Below are 20,050 nucleotides of genomic sequence, written 5' to 3'. Positions count from 1 at the left end.
TCCTATGAAGGATATCCTGCATAAAATTTCTAATTAATTTTTCCATTAATTTGTCTATAACACTAATAAGATTCACTAGTTTATAAATGCCCACTTTATGTGATGAACCATATTTATGAAAAATGGAACAGCCTTGCAAATTTTCAATCAGAAAGTACTATTTTCAATCTCATTAAAAAGGATCAAAGTGGTTAACTCTGACATCATCCCAATCTACAACCTTATGATTTGTCAAATGATTTAGAATATCTACAATTTCCTGCTCTTGTATATTATGCAGTTAGCTAAACGCTGCTTCTCAAGCAGTATTTTCTCTACTGACTGAACAGTGTTCACATTTATGCCTGAAAAATACTTCTTCCATAATTCCAGTTGGATAATTCAAAATTATTTCCAAGGAACTGGTTAAGCTTAATGTGTGGGTAAAAGCACTTCAGATTAATCTTAGTATTCCCAACCCTAGTTTATCATATCTATACTCTTTCCAATGATTCTTCAATAAAATATATTTCTTTTAGAATCTAATTATTCATCCAGCTGACTTCACATTTATGTGAAATTTACTCTAAGGGACAAACTCTAACACTGAATTATGTAGGAACTACATGTCCTATATATTAGTATTACCCCAGTTAGCATTTCCATTAAAGAATGTCTCTACTTAATGCTTCTTAGCTCTTTTACTGTATCTTCATAGTTAGTCTTTTTTGAAATTCCACACCTGACTCTACGAGGTGTAGCTATTAAATAACGAGACAAGGTGCACTGTGAATCGTGTACTTGTAGCAGTGGGATGACCTTGACGGTTCTAGAAGCAGTTGAGATAAGCACTGTTTGCAGTCACTCATAGCTAGTTTGTAGGCAGTTACAAAAGAAACATCTGTGAAGTCACTTTGCCAGAATAATGTCTAAGATTAAACTCGAGCAGCGCATTAATCTCAAATTCCTTGTGAAACTGAAGATCATCACATGTGATGAGATGTGGAATTTCCATTACGATCCAGAAACAAAGAGACAATCGATGCAGTGGAAAACTCCGTCACCGAGAATGAAAAAAGGCAAAAATGAGCAAGTCAAAATTGAAGGCGATGCTGATCGTTTTTTTTTTTTTTTTTTTTTTAAATCAATGCCGTGGTAATGGTTGAATGGGTACCAGAGAGTCAGACAGTTAACCAAGATTATTACCTTGAGGTTCTGGCCAAGCTGAGAGAACAAGTGAGGAAGAAGAGACTATCTGTGCAAGAACAATGCTTCGATTCTCCGTTAAAACAATGCTCCAGCCCAGAGCGCACTATCTGTAAAGCAGTATCTAGCTGATAAGAAGATCCCAGTGTTGGACCATCCATCTTACTCACAGGCCTTAGCTCCATGCGACTTTTCCTTTTTCCAAAGTTGAAATTCGCATTGAAAGACACCCATTTTCAGTCAGTGGATGAGGTAAAGGAGAAAACAACAGTGCTACTGAAGCAGATAATACCTGATGACTTGCAGCACTGCTTTCAACAATGGAAAATTTGTATGCAATGGTTGAAAATCGTACGAATGGTTAAATAATGAGATTGGTTGCAATATTGCAACCAGTCTCGTTATTTAATAGCCACACCTCATATAATTATCGCTTCTACCTTTAATCTCAATTTCCCATCAGAGGCAAAATGATCATTAATTCTTCTGATGTTATTAAAAAATCCAAGATCTTATCCCAATCTAATAATTTCACTACTTGATTCAGATAACTATCATAAAGTTGCTTAAAAAATTTACTCCAGTGTATCACAGCTCTTTCATTCTCAGAGTCAATATCTAAAATTCAAATTCCTCATTAACACACTAACCAAATGCAGTTTTTACATATGCATTTCCCACAGATTTAAATTGTTTCACCTTGTATAATAATATGATACCATTTAAAAAATGTTTTGATGTCATCATTCCTATTCTATTAATGCAAACACCCACACCCTTTCTAATATTACTTGGAATAACCTTCATTTGAAATTAATTTATTTTGGTTGCTTCAAATCACATAGAAACATTACATATTTTCTGGTTTTATCAGCTCGATAAATCCACAATTATTTAGATGGCTCACCACCAAACCATTTCAAATTATTAACCCATTAACATACAAAGACGTCTGTAACAAGTCTTTTGTTTATTGCACCAAAATTGATTTTGAAGTATCACAGACATTACAAAGTTCACATCAATTTCAAACGAATTTCATACAAAGACGTCCGTGACACGTCTTTTGTTTATTGCACCAAAATTGATTTTGACGTATCGCAGACATTACGAAGTTCATGTCAATTTCAAACAAATTTAGAGTGTTAGGCAGTGAATATACATGCATATAAACTCTATTCACCAGTTAGTTTGTGTTGCAATTTATTATTGTCCCTAAGATGTCTGCAAATATTTATAATATGTTAGCCAAGAGTGATATTAAAAGCGGAGAGGACAGTTTGGATAAAAACAGTAAGACAAATTTATATCATCAAAGTGTTGGCATTTTTGACTTGTCAAGTGACAATAGCAACAGCAGCAGTGGAAGTTCGGTTTGAGGCAATGTTTGTAAACGTTTGAGACCGATATCGTCTAGCAGCGATGATTCCGATGTAACAGAAAATGAATGGAATTGGCAAGAAAAGGAAAATATTCCTATTATAAAACCATTTACGGAAATTCCTGGCGTCAATGCAATTACTTTGCTAAGATTTGGTGCAAATCCGACACCTCTTTCTGTTTTGAAACAAATACTTTATGATGATTTTTTTGACATGATAGTTACAGAAACTAATAGCTATGCAACTCAAGCAATAAACAAGGAAATTATTAAAAAGATTGAAGAATGGTATCAAATAACAAGAGAGAAATTGCAGGCATATTTTGCATTATGTATAATTATGTCACAGGTAAAAACATCTAATATAGACATGTATTGGTCAAAAAGAGCTGTGGTCGAGACACCCATATATTCAAAAATTATGCCTCGTAAACTTGGCTATATCTCATTTTCTCCATTTTGTGGATAATGAAACAATAAAGAAAGACGACAAAATATGTAAAGTGCGAAATATAGTCGACTACCTGAATAATAAGTTTCAGCAATTATATACACCAGATAAAAATGTAGTAATTGACAAATCCCTTATGAAATATAGAGGTCATCTAAATTATGTACAGTTCATTGCTAGCAAACGAACATGATTTGGAATAAAATTTTACAAGCTATGTGAATCAGACTCTGGGTATTGTTCAAAGTTCAAAATTTATAGAGGAAAGGATAAAATTCCAGGAAGCGAAACACCTGCATCTCAAAATGTCATCATGGAGTTGGCCAAACCTATTTTAGGAAAAGGATATACGTTATTCTTAGATAATTGGTATTCATCACCAGAATTATTTTATTTCTTGAGAAAAAATAGTACAAATGTTGTGGGGACAGTTAGAAAAAATCGCAAGAATATGCCTAAGAAATTGACAACATATAAAATAAAAAAAGCCGAATCAAAAACTATCTTGTCGAGGAATTTTGTCATTACGTTGCTGCAATAAGAAGGATGTTTACATGATAAGCACAAAGCATTCAAAAGAAGAAATGGTAGATACAGGAAAAGTAATAAAACCTAAATGTGTTCTTGAATACAATTGTGGAATGGGCGGTGTCAATAGGCAAGACCAATTACTTGCTTGTTTTCCAATTATGCAAAAATGCGTCAAAGGTTACAAGAAAATATTTTTCTATTTGATGGATATCGCTATTTACAATGCTTATGTTTTATATTCCAAACTATCCAATACATCAAAACTAACAATAGTCAATTTCCGTTTGAATGTAGCAGAAGATATGTTGTCAAATATATCTTTACCTAATTATAATACCTGTGGACGTCCATCGCAAAAGGACTGCCCAATTAGACTGCAGGCAAAAAATTGGGCACATTTCCCTGAACATATACCCCCTACTGATAAAAAGCAACATCCAGCAAAGAGAAGCCATGTATGTGCCAAGCATAATGTAAGAAGTGAGCCTACTTGGCAATGTAAAAAATGTTTGATACAGTTACATTTACCTAAGCGCTTCGAAAAGTATCATACCTTGCAAAATTATTAATATTCTTTATAATAAGTTAACAATTTCGTTAACTTTATAAAAGTTAACAAAATAAATCACATGAATTAAATAAATAGTAGTTTTATCTGTTCCAACTTTAAAAATAATTTATATGTTCAAAGGGTTAATAAACAAGGTCCACATATTAATAAAGATGCAGCCACACACAGCAAAGAGTCGGCCTAAAATGCAATTAGCTGCCGTTGCCCTGAGCATGGATTATTCACTGCTAAACCTAAAGCTAACCTAACCTAAGGTAGTATGATCACTTAAACAATAGGAAGGTAAGCACAACAGGTATTTGATTCAAAAATGGCAAGAAAAGGAAGAGAAAGATCAGGATCTAGACAGCCAGATGACATTAGCAGTACTTTAAAGAAAACACTGAAATATGAAGAAAGTTGTTGAATAGAACTAGTAATACTGAAAACTTTGTGTTTTACTATAACAGTATCCTATACATCCAAGGAAATTATGTTTTTCTGATTAAGGAATATAATTCTTCCAAAAATCTTTGTGACTATACTACACCCACACTTTCGAGGGCTTCACTTGGCGACTTGCCAAGAATAGTCAATTAATGCTTAAGAAATGAAGGATGTACGAATTGGTTGCCAACATGCAAAATCACATGCTTTATAGGTAAAATTTTCCAACTGTTATACAAGCAAAATAGTTACCACTTTAAAAACTACAATGGTCATAAAAGAGAAGTTAATTTTCCAACGTGTAATAATAAACAACTCATCCCACAATACGGATTGATTACCCTATTATCGGAATAGATTCTCCTTCTGTTGACATGTGAAAAAGTGTCGAAAGGTCTCTTAAAAAGCTCTCCTGTTAATACATTTTGTTATCAATGTGCAGTTATCAATGTTTTTAAAATTATCATTTTTGCTGAAATAACCAAAGCAATAAAAATTGTTTTAAAAACTAGTAGTCAAAGTAATACACACCTCTTTTTGACTGCATGTTTTAGGCCAGAATTTCAGAAGCCCTCTTATGACCTAGAAATGAAGAATTACAATTAGAAATCATAATTAAACTCTAAATTTATAACATATTCCAGCTTTTCTCTTCGTGGAAACTAAATTAACTCATATTTTAATCTAAAATTCAAATGTATTTTGTCAACCAGACCAGTTAAAGTAAATAAAGGAGAAAAATCTCAAAAAATGTACCTGAAAAGAATTAAGAAACAGCTGAAATATCAAGTATCACAATAACAAAAATATTTTCAATGTTTGGTCATTTTGAACTTTGAAGTGCATGTAAAAATTTGCAAAATAAGCCTATTAAAGTCCTAAGTGAAAATTAAGTTACTCTTATTTCAACAACTTATTTCTTTAGTGAGAAGTCACATTAATTATTTCCTATTATACTTTCTACAATGGCTTTTTTTTTTTTTTTTTTTAAATGTTGCTGAGTAAGTGATTATATGGACATAAAGTATTTCAATTTTTGAAACTTTTAGAATTGTACAATGATTTTTTTTGTATTTTTCACATACAGCAATCAGTGGCCTAGATAAATAAACAGAAAACAAGTGTGTCAACATGGTTGGTAGTATCTCCACCCTCCAAACAAAAGGATACAGATTTGAAATCCCAATGTGGACATTTCATTAACAGATGTGAGACTAATATCTTGCTTACTAGAGGCACCTAAAGTGTGTCAACTAGAAACTTCCATTTGTTCATGATTTCCTAAAAAATCAGGGTTTCCTAATTTCTGGATTATCTAACCCATTGGATTTTTATTAAAAATAAATAAAATTAATATCAGTTTTAAATAGCAAAGTCTTTAAAGTGACTTGTTTCATATGCAAAGATAAATGATTTCACAAAAATTCAGCTTGTCTGAAAAGTATATACAACCATCCATTCCAGCAATGGGACTCCTATTTCAGAAACCAATTTTACCCTGATAATAATTTTCATATTCTCTTCCTTTGGCTTTTAAGAAAAATTGGCTAATAAAAAGGATCATAATGATACAAAAAATGTCCAATTTCCTTTACCAAGTCTACACAAGTACACACATTTTGTAAGGAAAATTAACTGGAAATTGTCATTCAAATCAACTGATGATGTGGCAGAAGAGTTTGAAAATAATAAAAAATTGAAAAGAATGTTTGGAAATAAAAAGGTGAAATGGTTCAGAATTAACTTTTTTTGTGTGTGTGTAATGGTGAGCAATGACAAACTAATGATTCAAGTCAAAATATCTTTCTTCACTTTGACTTTAATCATTAGTTTCATTTAATCAAAGTAAGGACACAAATTATGGATTTGATGACAGCTTCTATTAAAGATAAAAGTCTGTTATCAAATCCATCTAATGAAATGGCAAACACACACTGTCTTTAGGATCAACAAACATATGATGACCATTCTTTTGCTAAGGAACGAACATCTGTGGCAAGTTTTTACAGTGATAATTTTTAGTTCAGTTATTGTTCAGATAATAATCAAGCCAAGATAATATAAGTTCTTTAAAGCTATACCTATGCTTGAGGTAGTGTACAGTACATGCAGAATTTTGGTTCATGGGATCGAGAGGTAATAATACCTTCAAGAGAGGCTACACATCACTCACACCAGCTATCATACCTTTTCTTGAATTCATTCACAATAACCTGAATCCATCACCTCAAAAGGTATGGCATTGCAATCACACATTGCTCTATAAGAAAAAAAATGTAAATCTCAGTCCTTTCTGACCATTCATTTTCAATGTCCAAGGATGCCCAATTCCTCTCTACCCGTCTTCCATAAAATGAAAAATTGCATATTCTATATGTCCCTTTCAACAGTATCCAAGCCATATCACATCACTTCTCTTTTTCCTGCATGTAGAACACACATTCTTGATCTATCCTACTAACCTACATTCCACGATCCCAATATTATCTTGAATACTCTCTCTCCATCTTTGTTTTATATGACTCTTGAACTTCAAATATATCAAAACTCCAAGATCATTAGCCTGATCAGTTTCCTCTAGAATGACCCCACCGATGTGATATGCCTTTGGATATCTCATCATATCAAAGTGTATAACTTGATATTTACAAGCATTGAACTGGCCACCATTCAAATCGACCTTCAAGTGTTGCAAGTCAGTCACATCCAAAATTATTCTGCTTATCTATGAATCAGAAAGAACACAACGTTTCCTATCAAATCTCTTCTAATGTTATTAATGTACAGAGAATGGCAATGGATCTGATCCCTGGTGAGGGGAGGTACACCACTGGTCATCTTGATTTTTGCAGATTTGCATCGCTCCAATTTCTGATACCTGACATCAAACTCTTACTCAAACTAATATTTTATAGTCCAGTCCCATATTATTCAACTTATGCAACAGCCTTCCATGCCGTATCCTGTTAAAAGCCTTAGCAGGTCCAGTAATATCCATGGTATCCACTCCCCTTGTCTAACTCAACTAACCATAATATTATTGTAAAATGTGAGCAAGTTACTCAAACATGACCCATGCTGTTCATTGTGTACAGATTCTCTGTCATCAATCCATTTTTGTATTGAGCTCTCACCAACTTAATATCCTCACTACAATTCCAGAGATAGTGATAAGCTGATAATTAGATACATCAGTTTTTGCACCACTCTTGTACAACAGATTATCATTCTGCTCCAGTGGAAATTTCCCTGTGCTGAGACCTAAGTTATATAGCTTGGTTTGTGTAGCAGCACACAGCCAAATTTGCTGAACATTTCCTTAGTTTGTGCAGAAATCCCATCAACCTTATAGATGAATTCTTATTTAGTTTATATAAAGCTCAAGTACCTCCTCCTCATAATTTGAGTCATATCAATAAACGTAGAGGTAGCAATGAGTTCTATATAACTTACTCTGAGTTGAAAACTCCTAACAAATTGGGCACTCATTAAATGAACAATCTCTTCTGCATCTACTACTTGCATTCAGTAGGGGTTATCCTTTCACAACTATTCTTTCTTTCTTTTAAAGACAGTGTGTGGCAAACACATACTGTCTTTAGGATCAACAAATACATGATGACCATTCTTTTGCTAAAGAATGAACATCTATGACAAGTTTTTACAGTGATTTAGTGTGTTTGCCACACACTAAAGACAGTGTGTAGCACACACACACACACACACACACACACACACACACACACACACACACACACACACACACACACACACACACACACACAGTCTTTAGGATCAACTTGCAGCACAAAAAAGAATTCTTATAGGTTGTCCTTAGCATGCAAAGCCATTTATTTTCATATTGAGAACTAAATTTGGAATATGGCACTATTTTTTAAAGCAATGCATTAATGCCATGCAATGCTGATATCCTTTCCATCTGGCAACTGATACCCGAGCCTAATATTCTCACCAGCTGGTGTCATAATTTCCTGTTTTAATTCAGCATGTAACCTTTTCTGAGGAGGACATCTATATATTTAGCTACTTTCCAGGTCAGAAGAGCATAACTGCTGTCACTAACTGGCAGCAGAACAGAGACATCCTCGACTAAAACCTCCTCTGACTCTATAATCAGGTCCAACATTCTCTGGCTGTGGGTTCCATCTGTCTCATGCTTCTTGAGGAAGTTATCTTGCAAAAGCTCAATAAATTTGACTTCTTTGTTTTCAAAAGATCTCATTGCTGCCGAATGAATGTTTGGATAGCCTCCCATGATAATTACTCTTCTGATATCCATCTAATTTGGCAACGCATTTCATCTTCACCAGAAAATGATGCAGTAATGCCTATAACAGCACACCCCATATATTTCATCCTTTTAGCTTCAACTCATACCAGAGCCTCACTGCTACATGGAATACCATTACTAACACTGCATTCATAGCTTTCTACCTTGACTGGATTCAAGTCTTCTGATATCATTAGCAGTACACACTCCAACTGAGTTAGTATGTATGTTCATACAAAACCCAGTTCTAGCTAATGCCAATGATGTAAAGACAAGATATTGACTAAGATGATGATGTCAATAAGGAACATTGGGAACAAACTCACTTTGTTCCCAATGCTCCTGGAATTAGTGTACAGACATAAATTACCTCTAGTCTTTTTTATATATTCACATGTGTAACCAGCTTGGTTTAGTTGGAAAACTTGCAGATTTTTATTCGTATTCGATACCTCGCTCATGCTGATATCTTTGAATATACCAAATAACTGCAAATCTGGCAAGCACAGTCTTTCATCACAATTCCCCCCCCTTTCTGTGCACATCTGTATCATTAACATAATTACATAACTTAGTCGCTCATACATATGGATGCTCACCATTTGCCAGTATGGGTGGACAAGTGGTAAGAGTACCTGCTCTCCAACTTAGAGGCTGCAAGTATGAAATTTATCATCTGGTGTGAGATCATCCTGCTTATTGGAGGCCTGAAGTATCTTAAAAAAAATTTGGTCTGTCGAGTAGAGTTTCCAGATTATATAAAAAAATAAATAAAAAGATATAAAATTAATAGAAAAAAAACCCCAGCCCACTCACAGAACTAATGTATTATAGTTTTGCAATCTTTCATTGAGAGTCGCAATAAATTCCTACCAACATTTAATTTCCCAGACTATCAATATTAGGACTCACCATAAGTACTTTCTCAAGTCTCCTGACACCAAATGCATTCAAGTGCAGGCCACCCTTATATAAATCCAGTCATCCATCAAACTCACTTTGTACAAAAAAAAAAAAAAAAAAAAAAAAAAAAAAAACCATCTCCATTGGTGCTTCCTTCTACACAGTATTCATGTCAAATTGCTTGCCATCGTAGCCTCCTCCTCAAATTTCATAGCACATGATTTCACTCTCACTTTTTCCAGCAATCCTTTCATATTGTGTTTATCACTAGTTAGATCATTTGTATTTGCAAGAACTCCTCCCCCCCTTCTTTTTTTGCTGTTTATAGTATTTGTTAAATATTTAATTTTCACTCCTGGAAAAGGAGTGAAAATCAAAAATGGTCATCAATCTCTTCTTTCATTAGTGAATCACCATACCATATTACATCCTTTTTACATACCTCATTATCACTGTTCAATAATAAACTATAAAAACAGAGGAGGCTCATGTAAAAACTTATTTGGAGAATTTTCGTCTAAGTTTCATTAGGTATCTTCGGTATAGAATATACAATAAACAGAAATTGCAATAAACATCAGCTACACACCGTATTTAAATCTTATATTATATTGTTATAATCAATATAATATTGATGTTCTTTTATTCTTTTTTCCAAAGAACAGCCAGTTTGTCCAAAATAAGAGACATCGCATTTGCAAGATATTTGGTAAACGCCAGCCAAAGATAGAGAAGACAGTTTATCCTTTGTAGAAGGTAATAATAATGAAGAAATTTTGTTGATAGGAATATATGTTGGAACTGATACTTTTTCAGAATTCTACCTATAGGTTCTGAGATTCCTGGAATGTATGGAATAGGAACTCTGCAGACTGTTCAAGAAGCTGTAGGTATTGGAACATAAGAGTCAAGTATCTGTTGGATTTGATTGGAGTTGTAATCATTTGATTCCATTAACTTTTTAATGATGAAAAGTTCTTGTTGTAAGATTATTGGGGAAGAGCAAACTTTATGTGCTCTATGAATTAGAGATTTAAGAATGCCAAATTTTTGAGACATGTAGTGCGCAGACTTTTTGTGAATGTATCTGCCAGTAAATGGATTTTCGAAAGACGCTTGTAGATAAGGTACCAGAAGACGTTCTAGAGAGGAGGATGTCCAAAAATGGTCAAGTACCAGAGTTTTCTTTTTCCATAGTGAATTGGATGCATGAGTGAAGGTTATTTATCCATTGTAGAAAAGTGGAAAGTTCATCTTCAGTGTGTGGCCAAACAGCAAAAACATCATAGACATAACGGTATCAAAGAGATGGTTGAGGATGAATGGATGAGAACATTGTATCTTCAAATTGTTTCAACTAGTAGTTTGCTAAAGGTGGAGACAGAGGGCTACTCATTTTTATCTTATGTAAAGAACCATTTATCTTAATAGATTAAATTTGTTATTTTTCTATTATTTCCTAGCATGTGGTAACAATTGTATTTTAATAGGTGATTCACCGAACGTTTTGCTTGTATTCCATTTCTATTACTGTAACAGACACTGAAGATGTACTATTAATTTTAGTATGAAATATTTGTCCTTTTACTAATTAAAGATATTACTGTGGTTTTTGCGTGTTTCTTTATTAATTAATTTACTATGCCACAGGTTCCTCTTAAAATCAGAATTTTAAGATCTAATTAACTTGTTTTCTCTCTTCTTCCAACAGATTAGGACCTTAGTTCCTTGTGTTGTCATTACAATTGTTTAAACTAGTCCTGCTGTTATACCAAATTGTTGCTGTTGTTTTTGCATTTTGCATACTGTGACAAACTGTTTAAAAAAAATAAAAAAATATATCATCATCATCGTCAAATTCCTGATATATACCCTCAAGGGAGTGTACAGGATATGATAGTACTACATAAAAAATTTACATCATTACTAACTTCCTATCTACAATTTTCCTCCAAATCAGTCTGTTACCTGTCAAGACTCCAATATTATGAGGTCTTATATTTCTGTTTTCTAAGGCACTTTTTACTGTATCAATTCACCTATATCTTGGTCTTCCTCTGGGTCTTTTTCCTGCCAACCTGGCAGAGAACACTTCTTTTGCTAATCTTTCCTCTCCCATTCTGTTTAAGTGACAATACCACCTGAGATTAGCTTTGCTAATCATTCCTGGATGCTGACAATATTAAGTTCTTTCCTAATATCCTCAATTTTAATATGCTATTGCCATTGATGCCACCCCTAATCTTTCTCTGGACTCTCATATCTGCAGTCTTTAGGCGTATTTTACTTCTAACTCAGCTCTCAGATCTATAAGTTAAAATTGGTTTGAAAACTGTCTTGTATACAGCTAATTTGTCTATAATTCCATATAAATTTATTCAGTTGACTTCCTACCATACCAGCTTTGTTGATTCTGTTATCTATTTCCATATTTAATTTACCATCTTCACTAAAAATCGTGCCTTAGTAGCTGAAATGTTTTACTTGTTCTATAGGTTCTCCATTAACAAGCAGCTGATATTTTCAACGATTCTGCCTATTTTCATTGTCTTTTTAATGCTGACCTTCATATCTATTACAACAGTTATTCAATTTAGTCAGGGAATCTTGCAGACTTGTAGTGATTTATTTGGAAGTATAACATCGTCTGCATAAAGCAAAGAGCTGACATTACCATCTCCAATTTTGATATAAGGTTTAATACCACTTTCCTTCATAATGTGATCCATACAGATAATGAATAAGAGGGGATAATGTACATCCTTGTATTTAGAGTTTCTGTATTTGCTTCAGAGATTCATTTAATAATGATTGGAAATGTGTACTGTGATATAAACATTAAACTACCTTCGTGTACTTCCTTCAATTCTAACTGCTGACTTACAACTCAAATAAAGACTAAGTATTGCTTGATATAATATTCCATTAACACCATATAACTGCAGCATTTTGAATAGCTTCTGTCTTGGCACCCCAAGAGAGAAGTTACATAAAGTTAGGAAATATTAGCAGATTTAAAAAGTACTATTGCCAATTAACAAGATATTCAGTTAACAGTCACCCCAGTTCTCTATTTTTCCTACTTCAAGAGAACTAGTTACATTCATCCTGCTACTTCTATCAGCATTTTGCATTATTCCAAGTAAATAATTATTTTATGACTTATTTCTAAAACTGTTTCTTCATAAAACTCCTCTATATCTTGATCACTTGCATTAGCTGTAGGAGCATATATATATATGCACAATGATTGTTTTTGTTTTAATTTATTTTTACAGTTATAATTCTGTCAAACTAGATTTATCTTTCAACAACTTCTTCTATATCACTCATTAATAATATTCTCCATGTTTAACCATTTCACCTTCCTTAATCTCAATGTCAGTACTAAACATTCTCACAGTTCATTAATAACATTAATCTGTGCAAGGCTTTTCACATTCCATTAATCCTTCCATTCTCTGAAACCCTTTCCTATTTATATCACAGTACACATTTCCAATCATTATTAAATGAATCTCTGAAGAAAATACAGAAACTGTAAATAGCTGTTCTTAAATAATTCTTATTTAATAAGGGAATAAAAATACTTAAAAAAAAATTGTACTGTTTTAAAAGTACAATAAGTAAAACTTATTAAACGAAATAGAAATATTAAAAACAAAAACATTGTTTTCATTATTTTTGCAAGAAAGAATGCAAATACACATACAGAAACTAAGGTTTCTTGATCCAAACCAACTTAACAGCAATTACACTATTTATAGCAAACAATATTGAATTCATGAATGTTCAAAAGGTTTATTTTTTTAAAGATTTTATACTGTTAACTTAAATAATGAAAACACTATTGTAAAATAATCTTTTTAATTATCATGAAGTGATGAATATCTTGCTATACACTTTGATTCTCAAAACTCAAATTTCAAAATGAGAGCAGGAAAATCAGCCAACTTACCTGTTCTGTAAGAGTAGCATCTTTTTCTAGAAACTGAACTACACAATAAGCTAGCTGAAAATAAAATGAGAACTATTTCAAATACCATGCTGTTTGAAGAATTTATTAGAAGTAACAAATATCTGAAATTAACATATCTATCTGAAAGAAGAAAAGACAATTTAGATATCAAAAACTTTAGATATCATTGAAAACGTATTGCAACAATTTGGCCAACTGTCTTGAGTTATTGCAATGCTTAACATTAGAACTTTCAGAGTGCAATTAAAAACAAATTTATTCCTAAGGAACAGCATTAGGAATTTTTTTTAAATTTTTTAATTTTTATTTTTGTCACTTGAAGGAGAGGTAGGGAAGAGATAATTATACCTGACTCAGTCTATTTTTAATGATTTGCTATGACAAATCCATACAACTATAAGAATACTACTACTGCTCTGAAACATGTACCACACATTGTTTCATAATTAAACCAGAAGAAAATACCAAACACAGACCAATGTGATGGCTTCTTTACAGACTTCATTTTTCCTTGATAAGAGTACACAAAATACTCATTTTACAAAGGACAAGTAAATGTCAAATTAAGGCAAGGAATGAAAAGATAAATGAACTGCTAAATATTTTTATCATTATAGAATTTAATCATTTTGGAAATCATTAAAAATACAACAATTATTATTGATTGATGTAAAATTGCATAATTCATTATCAATAAATCTACATGTTCACACCTGTGATATAAAAGGAATTTAACCAGAACAGTATATTTAAAAAGACTTTCCACATGAAATTTCTACTTATCCTCCATAAAACAACACTTAATACATCAAAATTAAACTACAAAAAAGCTAGCAACTATGCTGTGCAAGTTCTTCAATACTAACACATGAAAATTATGTTTACTCTATATTATGTTATAATCTGTAAAACAAGCTGTTGCTGTTATATGGAATTACATCTGAAACAACTAAGGGCTAAGAGGCCAGTATCTATGACAGAATTGTCAGAATTCTGTCATAGATACTGGAATCTATGACAGAATTCTATGAAGAAAAAATCTATGACAGAATTCTATCTAGTTTAGACTAAGGGATGAAAAACCTGAGTTTACAGGAGGGAAAATCCTACCACCTCTGTATGAGCTAAGCTTACCTTCAGCTGAAAATATTTATAAAGTTATTCAAATCCTAGATGGGATACGAACTCAGGTCTTTCCAAAGGCCTTTGTATCATTGATAATGAGAGCTACAGAGGCTCTGTGAAATAAGCAACTTGAAACTGTAAACAGTAAGTAGATATTTGACACTTTCACATCACATGATAATAGTTGTAAGTCTCAATTCTGTAAGCAAAAGTTTACTAAATAATTAGTAATTTCCTCTAAACTATTTTCACCAACTTTCATCTGTATCATATAAAGCACAGATCAGCTTTTTCTGTATCTTCATTTTTCATTCTTTGGCAAACCCAGTTTCATATATGACATGAGGAATTAAAGCTACAATGAGAAAAAACGTATTATTATTATACAGGCACCTCCATGGAGTCTGAAGACATCGAAGGAGACCCAAACTATCATACCTCTCCTTGAACCCAGTAACGGACAAAATACTCACAACTGACTCTGGCAACCCATTTCACTCATTCAAAACTCTCTCCAAGGAAAAATCTAGTCCTCACACCCCTGCTAACCACACCCTAATTGAACTTCCAGGGAAGATCCAGTGTTCTGGTCCCTCTAGAAAATTGCTGAAGCATCTCCCATGCATCAATCCTATAAAACCCTTTAAGCAAAATTAAATGTTTCTATCATATCCCCTCTTTTTCTGCTATCAACCAACTTATACAACTACACATTCTCAATCTATCCTCATATGGAACATTCCACAGGCCACTCGCCTCTGAATCTTCTCCACCGCTTCTCATACCCAAGAAACCCAGGGGACCAGACTAGAGCACAGTAATCCAGATGTGAGCATATCAAGGCCTTATAAAGAGGAATAACAACTTCCTTATCTCTACTCATTAATGTGTTCTTCAATAGTCAAGTAACCATATGGACTACTTTAGCAATGTCCTGCAAACTTTAACTCTATCACCACTGTAAATCTCTAACTTCATCTATTTCCTGGAGTACAGTACCATCAATGTGATACACGACTTATAATCTATTTATCCCAAAATGCATAACTTTACACTTCTCCATATTAAACTGACACCCATTATCTTTTGCCCACACTGACAGCCTTGATTAACTATTACTCTACCTAATTTTGCATCATCAGCAAACAACTGAATATTTCCTTTCAGGTTATTTCCTATATCATTTATGTACAAATTAAACAGCAATGGTCCCAGCACTGAACCTTGGGGCACACCACTAGCTACCCGTTTTCGCCTCTATTCTGCCCCTCCATATACCACTTTTTGATATCTGTCCAGCAGCCCACCCTCTTATCCAGTTAACCAGTGTCATGTTCATCCCCATCTGTTCTCATCTGCATAACAGAGTTCCATGTGGTATTCTGTCAAATGCCTTTTCAAAATCGCCATGAAGCCATTTCCTTTATCCAACTCAGCTGTTACTTCATTATAAAAAGTTAGTAAATTACTAAAGCATGACTGACTCTTCACAAAGCCATGTTGACACTCATACAGTATTATTATCCCAGATATATATCCCAGAGCTGAGACTTAAGTTAAAGAGCCTAGTAAAAAGCATTGTCAGTTCCCTTGTACATTCTTGCAAAACCCTAGCTGATATCCCATATAATCCCACAGCTGTATTTACATCAAGATTCTGCAATACCTAAGAACCTCCAATTCATTCACTTCTGTTTCCACATTAGTGTCTGTCACATAGATTAAAGCACTAACCTCACTAGGAAGATATAAGCTTGCAAAGTGGTCAGACCAAAGGAAATCCCAAATACTCTTTGGGATTTCCTTTGGTCTGCTCACCTAAATTCTTCTCTAATCACATTTTGCCTTCCATGCCATACTGGTCACCTTTCTTGCATGCTTGTTGAATTTAATTTTTTTAAATCATCAACTGAAAACTATGTACGAATCCTTTTTCAAGAATTGTTTTCGATTTTTATCCAATACTCAAACCTTCATTTCGCAGTGTCCACGCAACACTGTGAAACTTACTGATGAAATGGTTAATAATAACAAAATGAAGAATAACTTTCTTACTTTGAAGTAATAGTATAAATTTCTATAAGATTTCTTTTATATAAGTTTGACAATGATTCAAAGTAAGCATCATGAAATTCATAGCAAATCTGATAATAATGTAAGAAAAGGAATATAAAATATAAAATAATGTAAGAGAAAAAAGCCTACTCATAAAAATTTATTCAAAAGAATCCAAAAATCATATGGATTTACATTAATTGTAAAATTTCTTGATGAGCTGATCTGAGTAATGCAATGATGGAATGGCTGTCCACTTGTATGATTAATATTTATAATATATAATAATTTACAATTACCTGTGCATGATAAAGTCCTAAGGACTTTGGAGCATGTAAAGGAATGAGAACTTTGACCAAAAACTGTTTATGTTCAGTTTTCAAAGGCAGGGCAAACCCATTGATAATACTGAAAATAAATTAAAAAGGTGAAGTTAAATTATACTGCACGTGAATATCCTATAACTATAAAAACACATCCAAAGCAATTATCCTCATTCATTTATTTCATGTAAAATATTTACTATACAAAAGGTCAATAACAATATTAAAATCAGACACAGGATCCACCATAAAAACATCTGAACATCAATAGCACTCATCCTTTTTTTTTTTTTTTTTTTTTTTTTACTTGTCATTTATTTATTTATTTATTTGTATGGAGTTTCCTCCCTTTTTCTCCCCCGTCCCTATTGGGGCAAGTTGAACCCCCTTATGGGGGGTTAAGTATTTATGGTTGTAGATCTGTGTGTTCACGGGGCCGGTTTGCCTGCTTGCGGGATGAAAAATGCCAGATAAAGTGGCGGAAAAAACCCTACTGCCCGCGCCCAAGACTGGCAACTTGGCTATGGCTGAGGAAGATCTTCAAATTCCTCGCATCTTCGACGGGAATCGAACCTGGGACACTCCTTCCCTAGTCATATGGTTGTGAACTTTACTTGTCATGAATCTTCTTAACAATCTTTAAGACTTTACTTGCATTTCCAGCAGTCAAAAAAGACAATTTTAGGCATATAGGCAAATCAGCCATAGAGCATTCACAGCATACATACAAAAATTATATTATATATATATCGTAATCTAATAGTATTATATTAGTTTGAAATGGTGTCATACCTGCCCATATGGGCCTCAAAGCCATTGTATCATCATATGCTAAATAAATAAATACTAAAAAAGGTTTAGTGATTGTGATCTGGAGTCTTTCCAGCTGAGTTATTAGAGTTATGAGGTTTCTTTCAGTTGGAAAAATCTGGGTTTAAATCTTATTCATGAAGCGAGGGACTTTTATAAGGGTTTTTCAACTGAAAGTGAGTCAGTTTCATAGAGATGTGGCAGCATTTATTCCTCTCCCAGTAACTTGGGATTTTCATCCTGTATGCATGCAAACCAGTCAAATTAGAGCACATCTAAAGACAATGCACTCAGCCTTACATACAGTATGTTATGTCAAGTGCATTAAATGTCTGTAAACCTCTAATGAGAGAACTCAACCCCATTCCTTGATGGAAGAGAAACGATCATCTATATATATATATATATATATATATATATATATATATATATATATATATATGCAGGAAGTAATATAAAATTAAAATATTTATAATTCACATTTCAAACTAGTATATACTTTAAATTTACAAAATGTTTGTAAAATCTTGTTCCAATACACATTGGAAGGAAACGAATAACATTTTTGAGGATACTACAAACTGGTGATGATTTTGACAAGTAATTATTCCCAATATCAAATCCCCACAGTAATGTTCTGTAGTCTCATAGGGCAATCAACTACAGTTTCCCACTAATCATGAACATAATGCAAGAAGGCAAAGAAGCCAATTCCTCTTGATAACCATCACAAATTATGACATAATCATGAACATGATGCAAGAAGGCAAAGAAGCCAATTCCTCTTTATAACCATCACAAATTATGACAAACACATAAAACATGAATCTGGATACAACCTCTGAAAGCCATAAAGATATTTTAGCAAGTGTCTTTTTTTTCTTTTTTTTACTGGGTTGTAAAGTATCTCATTTTGCAAAAGTATCTTCATAACTAGAATATTTGTATACAGAGAGCTGAATATACACCTACAGAATCCCAAGATTGATTTTAGGAGGCCTACTATTATTCACACAATGCTTATCATACTTTTCCTTAAGCTCATTCTGACAAAGCTTTAACAACCACATTTAGTAACCCATTCCACTTGATGAAGTATTATCATGATTATGCTACTTGGTTATAAGAAACCAATGATTCCACATCAACTGCCTTAGAATCCCATAATGTAATGCCCGCTTATTATGGGAGAATAAAGTAAATTACATGAAGTCATCAGCTCTATGTACATATAATCTAGTCTATCTCATTCCTCTTTTGTTACCTATTGTTTCATTATTAATTACGTTCGTAATTTATGTCTTCTGATTCCAGTATAATTCTATTATTATTCTGAGATCTTTTGTATCAATTTAATATTTCTATTAACGTTTCATGGCTTACTGTGTCAAAAGCTTTTATGTTATAATTTATTTCTACTGATCTTTCAATAACAGTTTTTAATTCATAAACTGCATTAATTGTATACTCTGTTTCTGGTATGAATCCTTTTTGCTGTTCACTTATATGGCATTTAATTCTAGAAAAAATTCTATTTTTCATTACTTTCAAGAGTATTTTTGAAGCATGGGATATGATACTAACTGTTCTAAAATCTTTACATTTTGTTATATTATTCTTTTTTTTTTGGTATCAAACTGCTAATAGATATTATGAGGTCCTCGGTCTTCTGATAGTATGCCTGTATCATGCATATTCTGTATTACTTCTGTTAAAAATTATGTTCCTTTTCATTCTCTCTCTTTTTACATTATTACAAACTTTCTTTAAACAATTTTCCTCTGTATGCCAATTGCCACAATCACAATACTGCTATATCAAACATTTTAGTTTTCTAAAGTCCTTCAGATGGCATCACTCCACCTAAATCATAGTCACTTAACTGTATTTGCTAACTTTTCCTCTCTTGTTCTGTTTAAATCATATTCCTTTAGATTAACAGAGTTAATCTATCACTTTAGATTAACTCTGCTTACATGCCATTTGAATGCTAATCATATCAAGTTTCTTCTAGTATTT

General features: G+C 32.9%; 1 protein-coding gene across 3 annotated transcripts in view; it reads right to left on the bottom strand.

Annotated features, from left to right (window-relative positions):
- LOC150101712 (serine/threonine-protein phosphatase 2A 56 kDa regulatory subunit epsilon isoform-like) overlaps positions 1 to 20,050 on the bottom strand; it is a 261,565-nt gene that overhangs the window by 75,450 nt on the left and 166,065 nt on the right. For all 3 annotated transcript variants that reach the window (XM_090400724.1, XM_090400723.1, XM_090400725.1), the window contains exons 7-9: positions 17,198 to 17,306; positions 13,698 to 13,751; positions 5,077 to 5,127 (exon numbers count right to left, since the gene is read on the bottom strand). In XM_090400724.1, coding sequence (XP_090256850.1) covers positions 5,077 to 5,127; positions 13,698 to 13,751; positions 17,198 to 17,306 — 214 coding nt within the window. The remainder of the gene's footprint in view (positions 1 to 5,076; positions 5,128 to 13,697; positions 13,752 to 17,197; positions 17,307 to 20,050) is intronic.

Source organism: Typopeltis vanoorti, chromosome 11 (assembly GCF_054136105.1).
Source record: "Typopeltis vanoorti isolate ZY-2024b chromosome 11, IOZ_Tvanoo_1.0, whole genome shotgun sequence".
Taxonomy (NCBI): Eukaryota; Metazoa; Arthropoda; class Arachnida; order Uropygi; family Thelyphonidae; genus Typopeltis; species Typopeltis vanoorti.
This window is presented reverse-complemented; position numbering and strand designations above follow the sequence as displayed.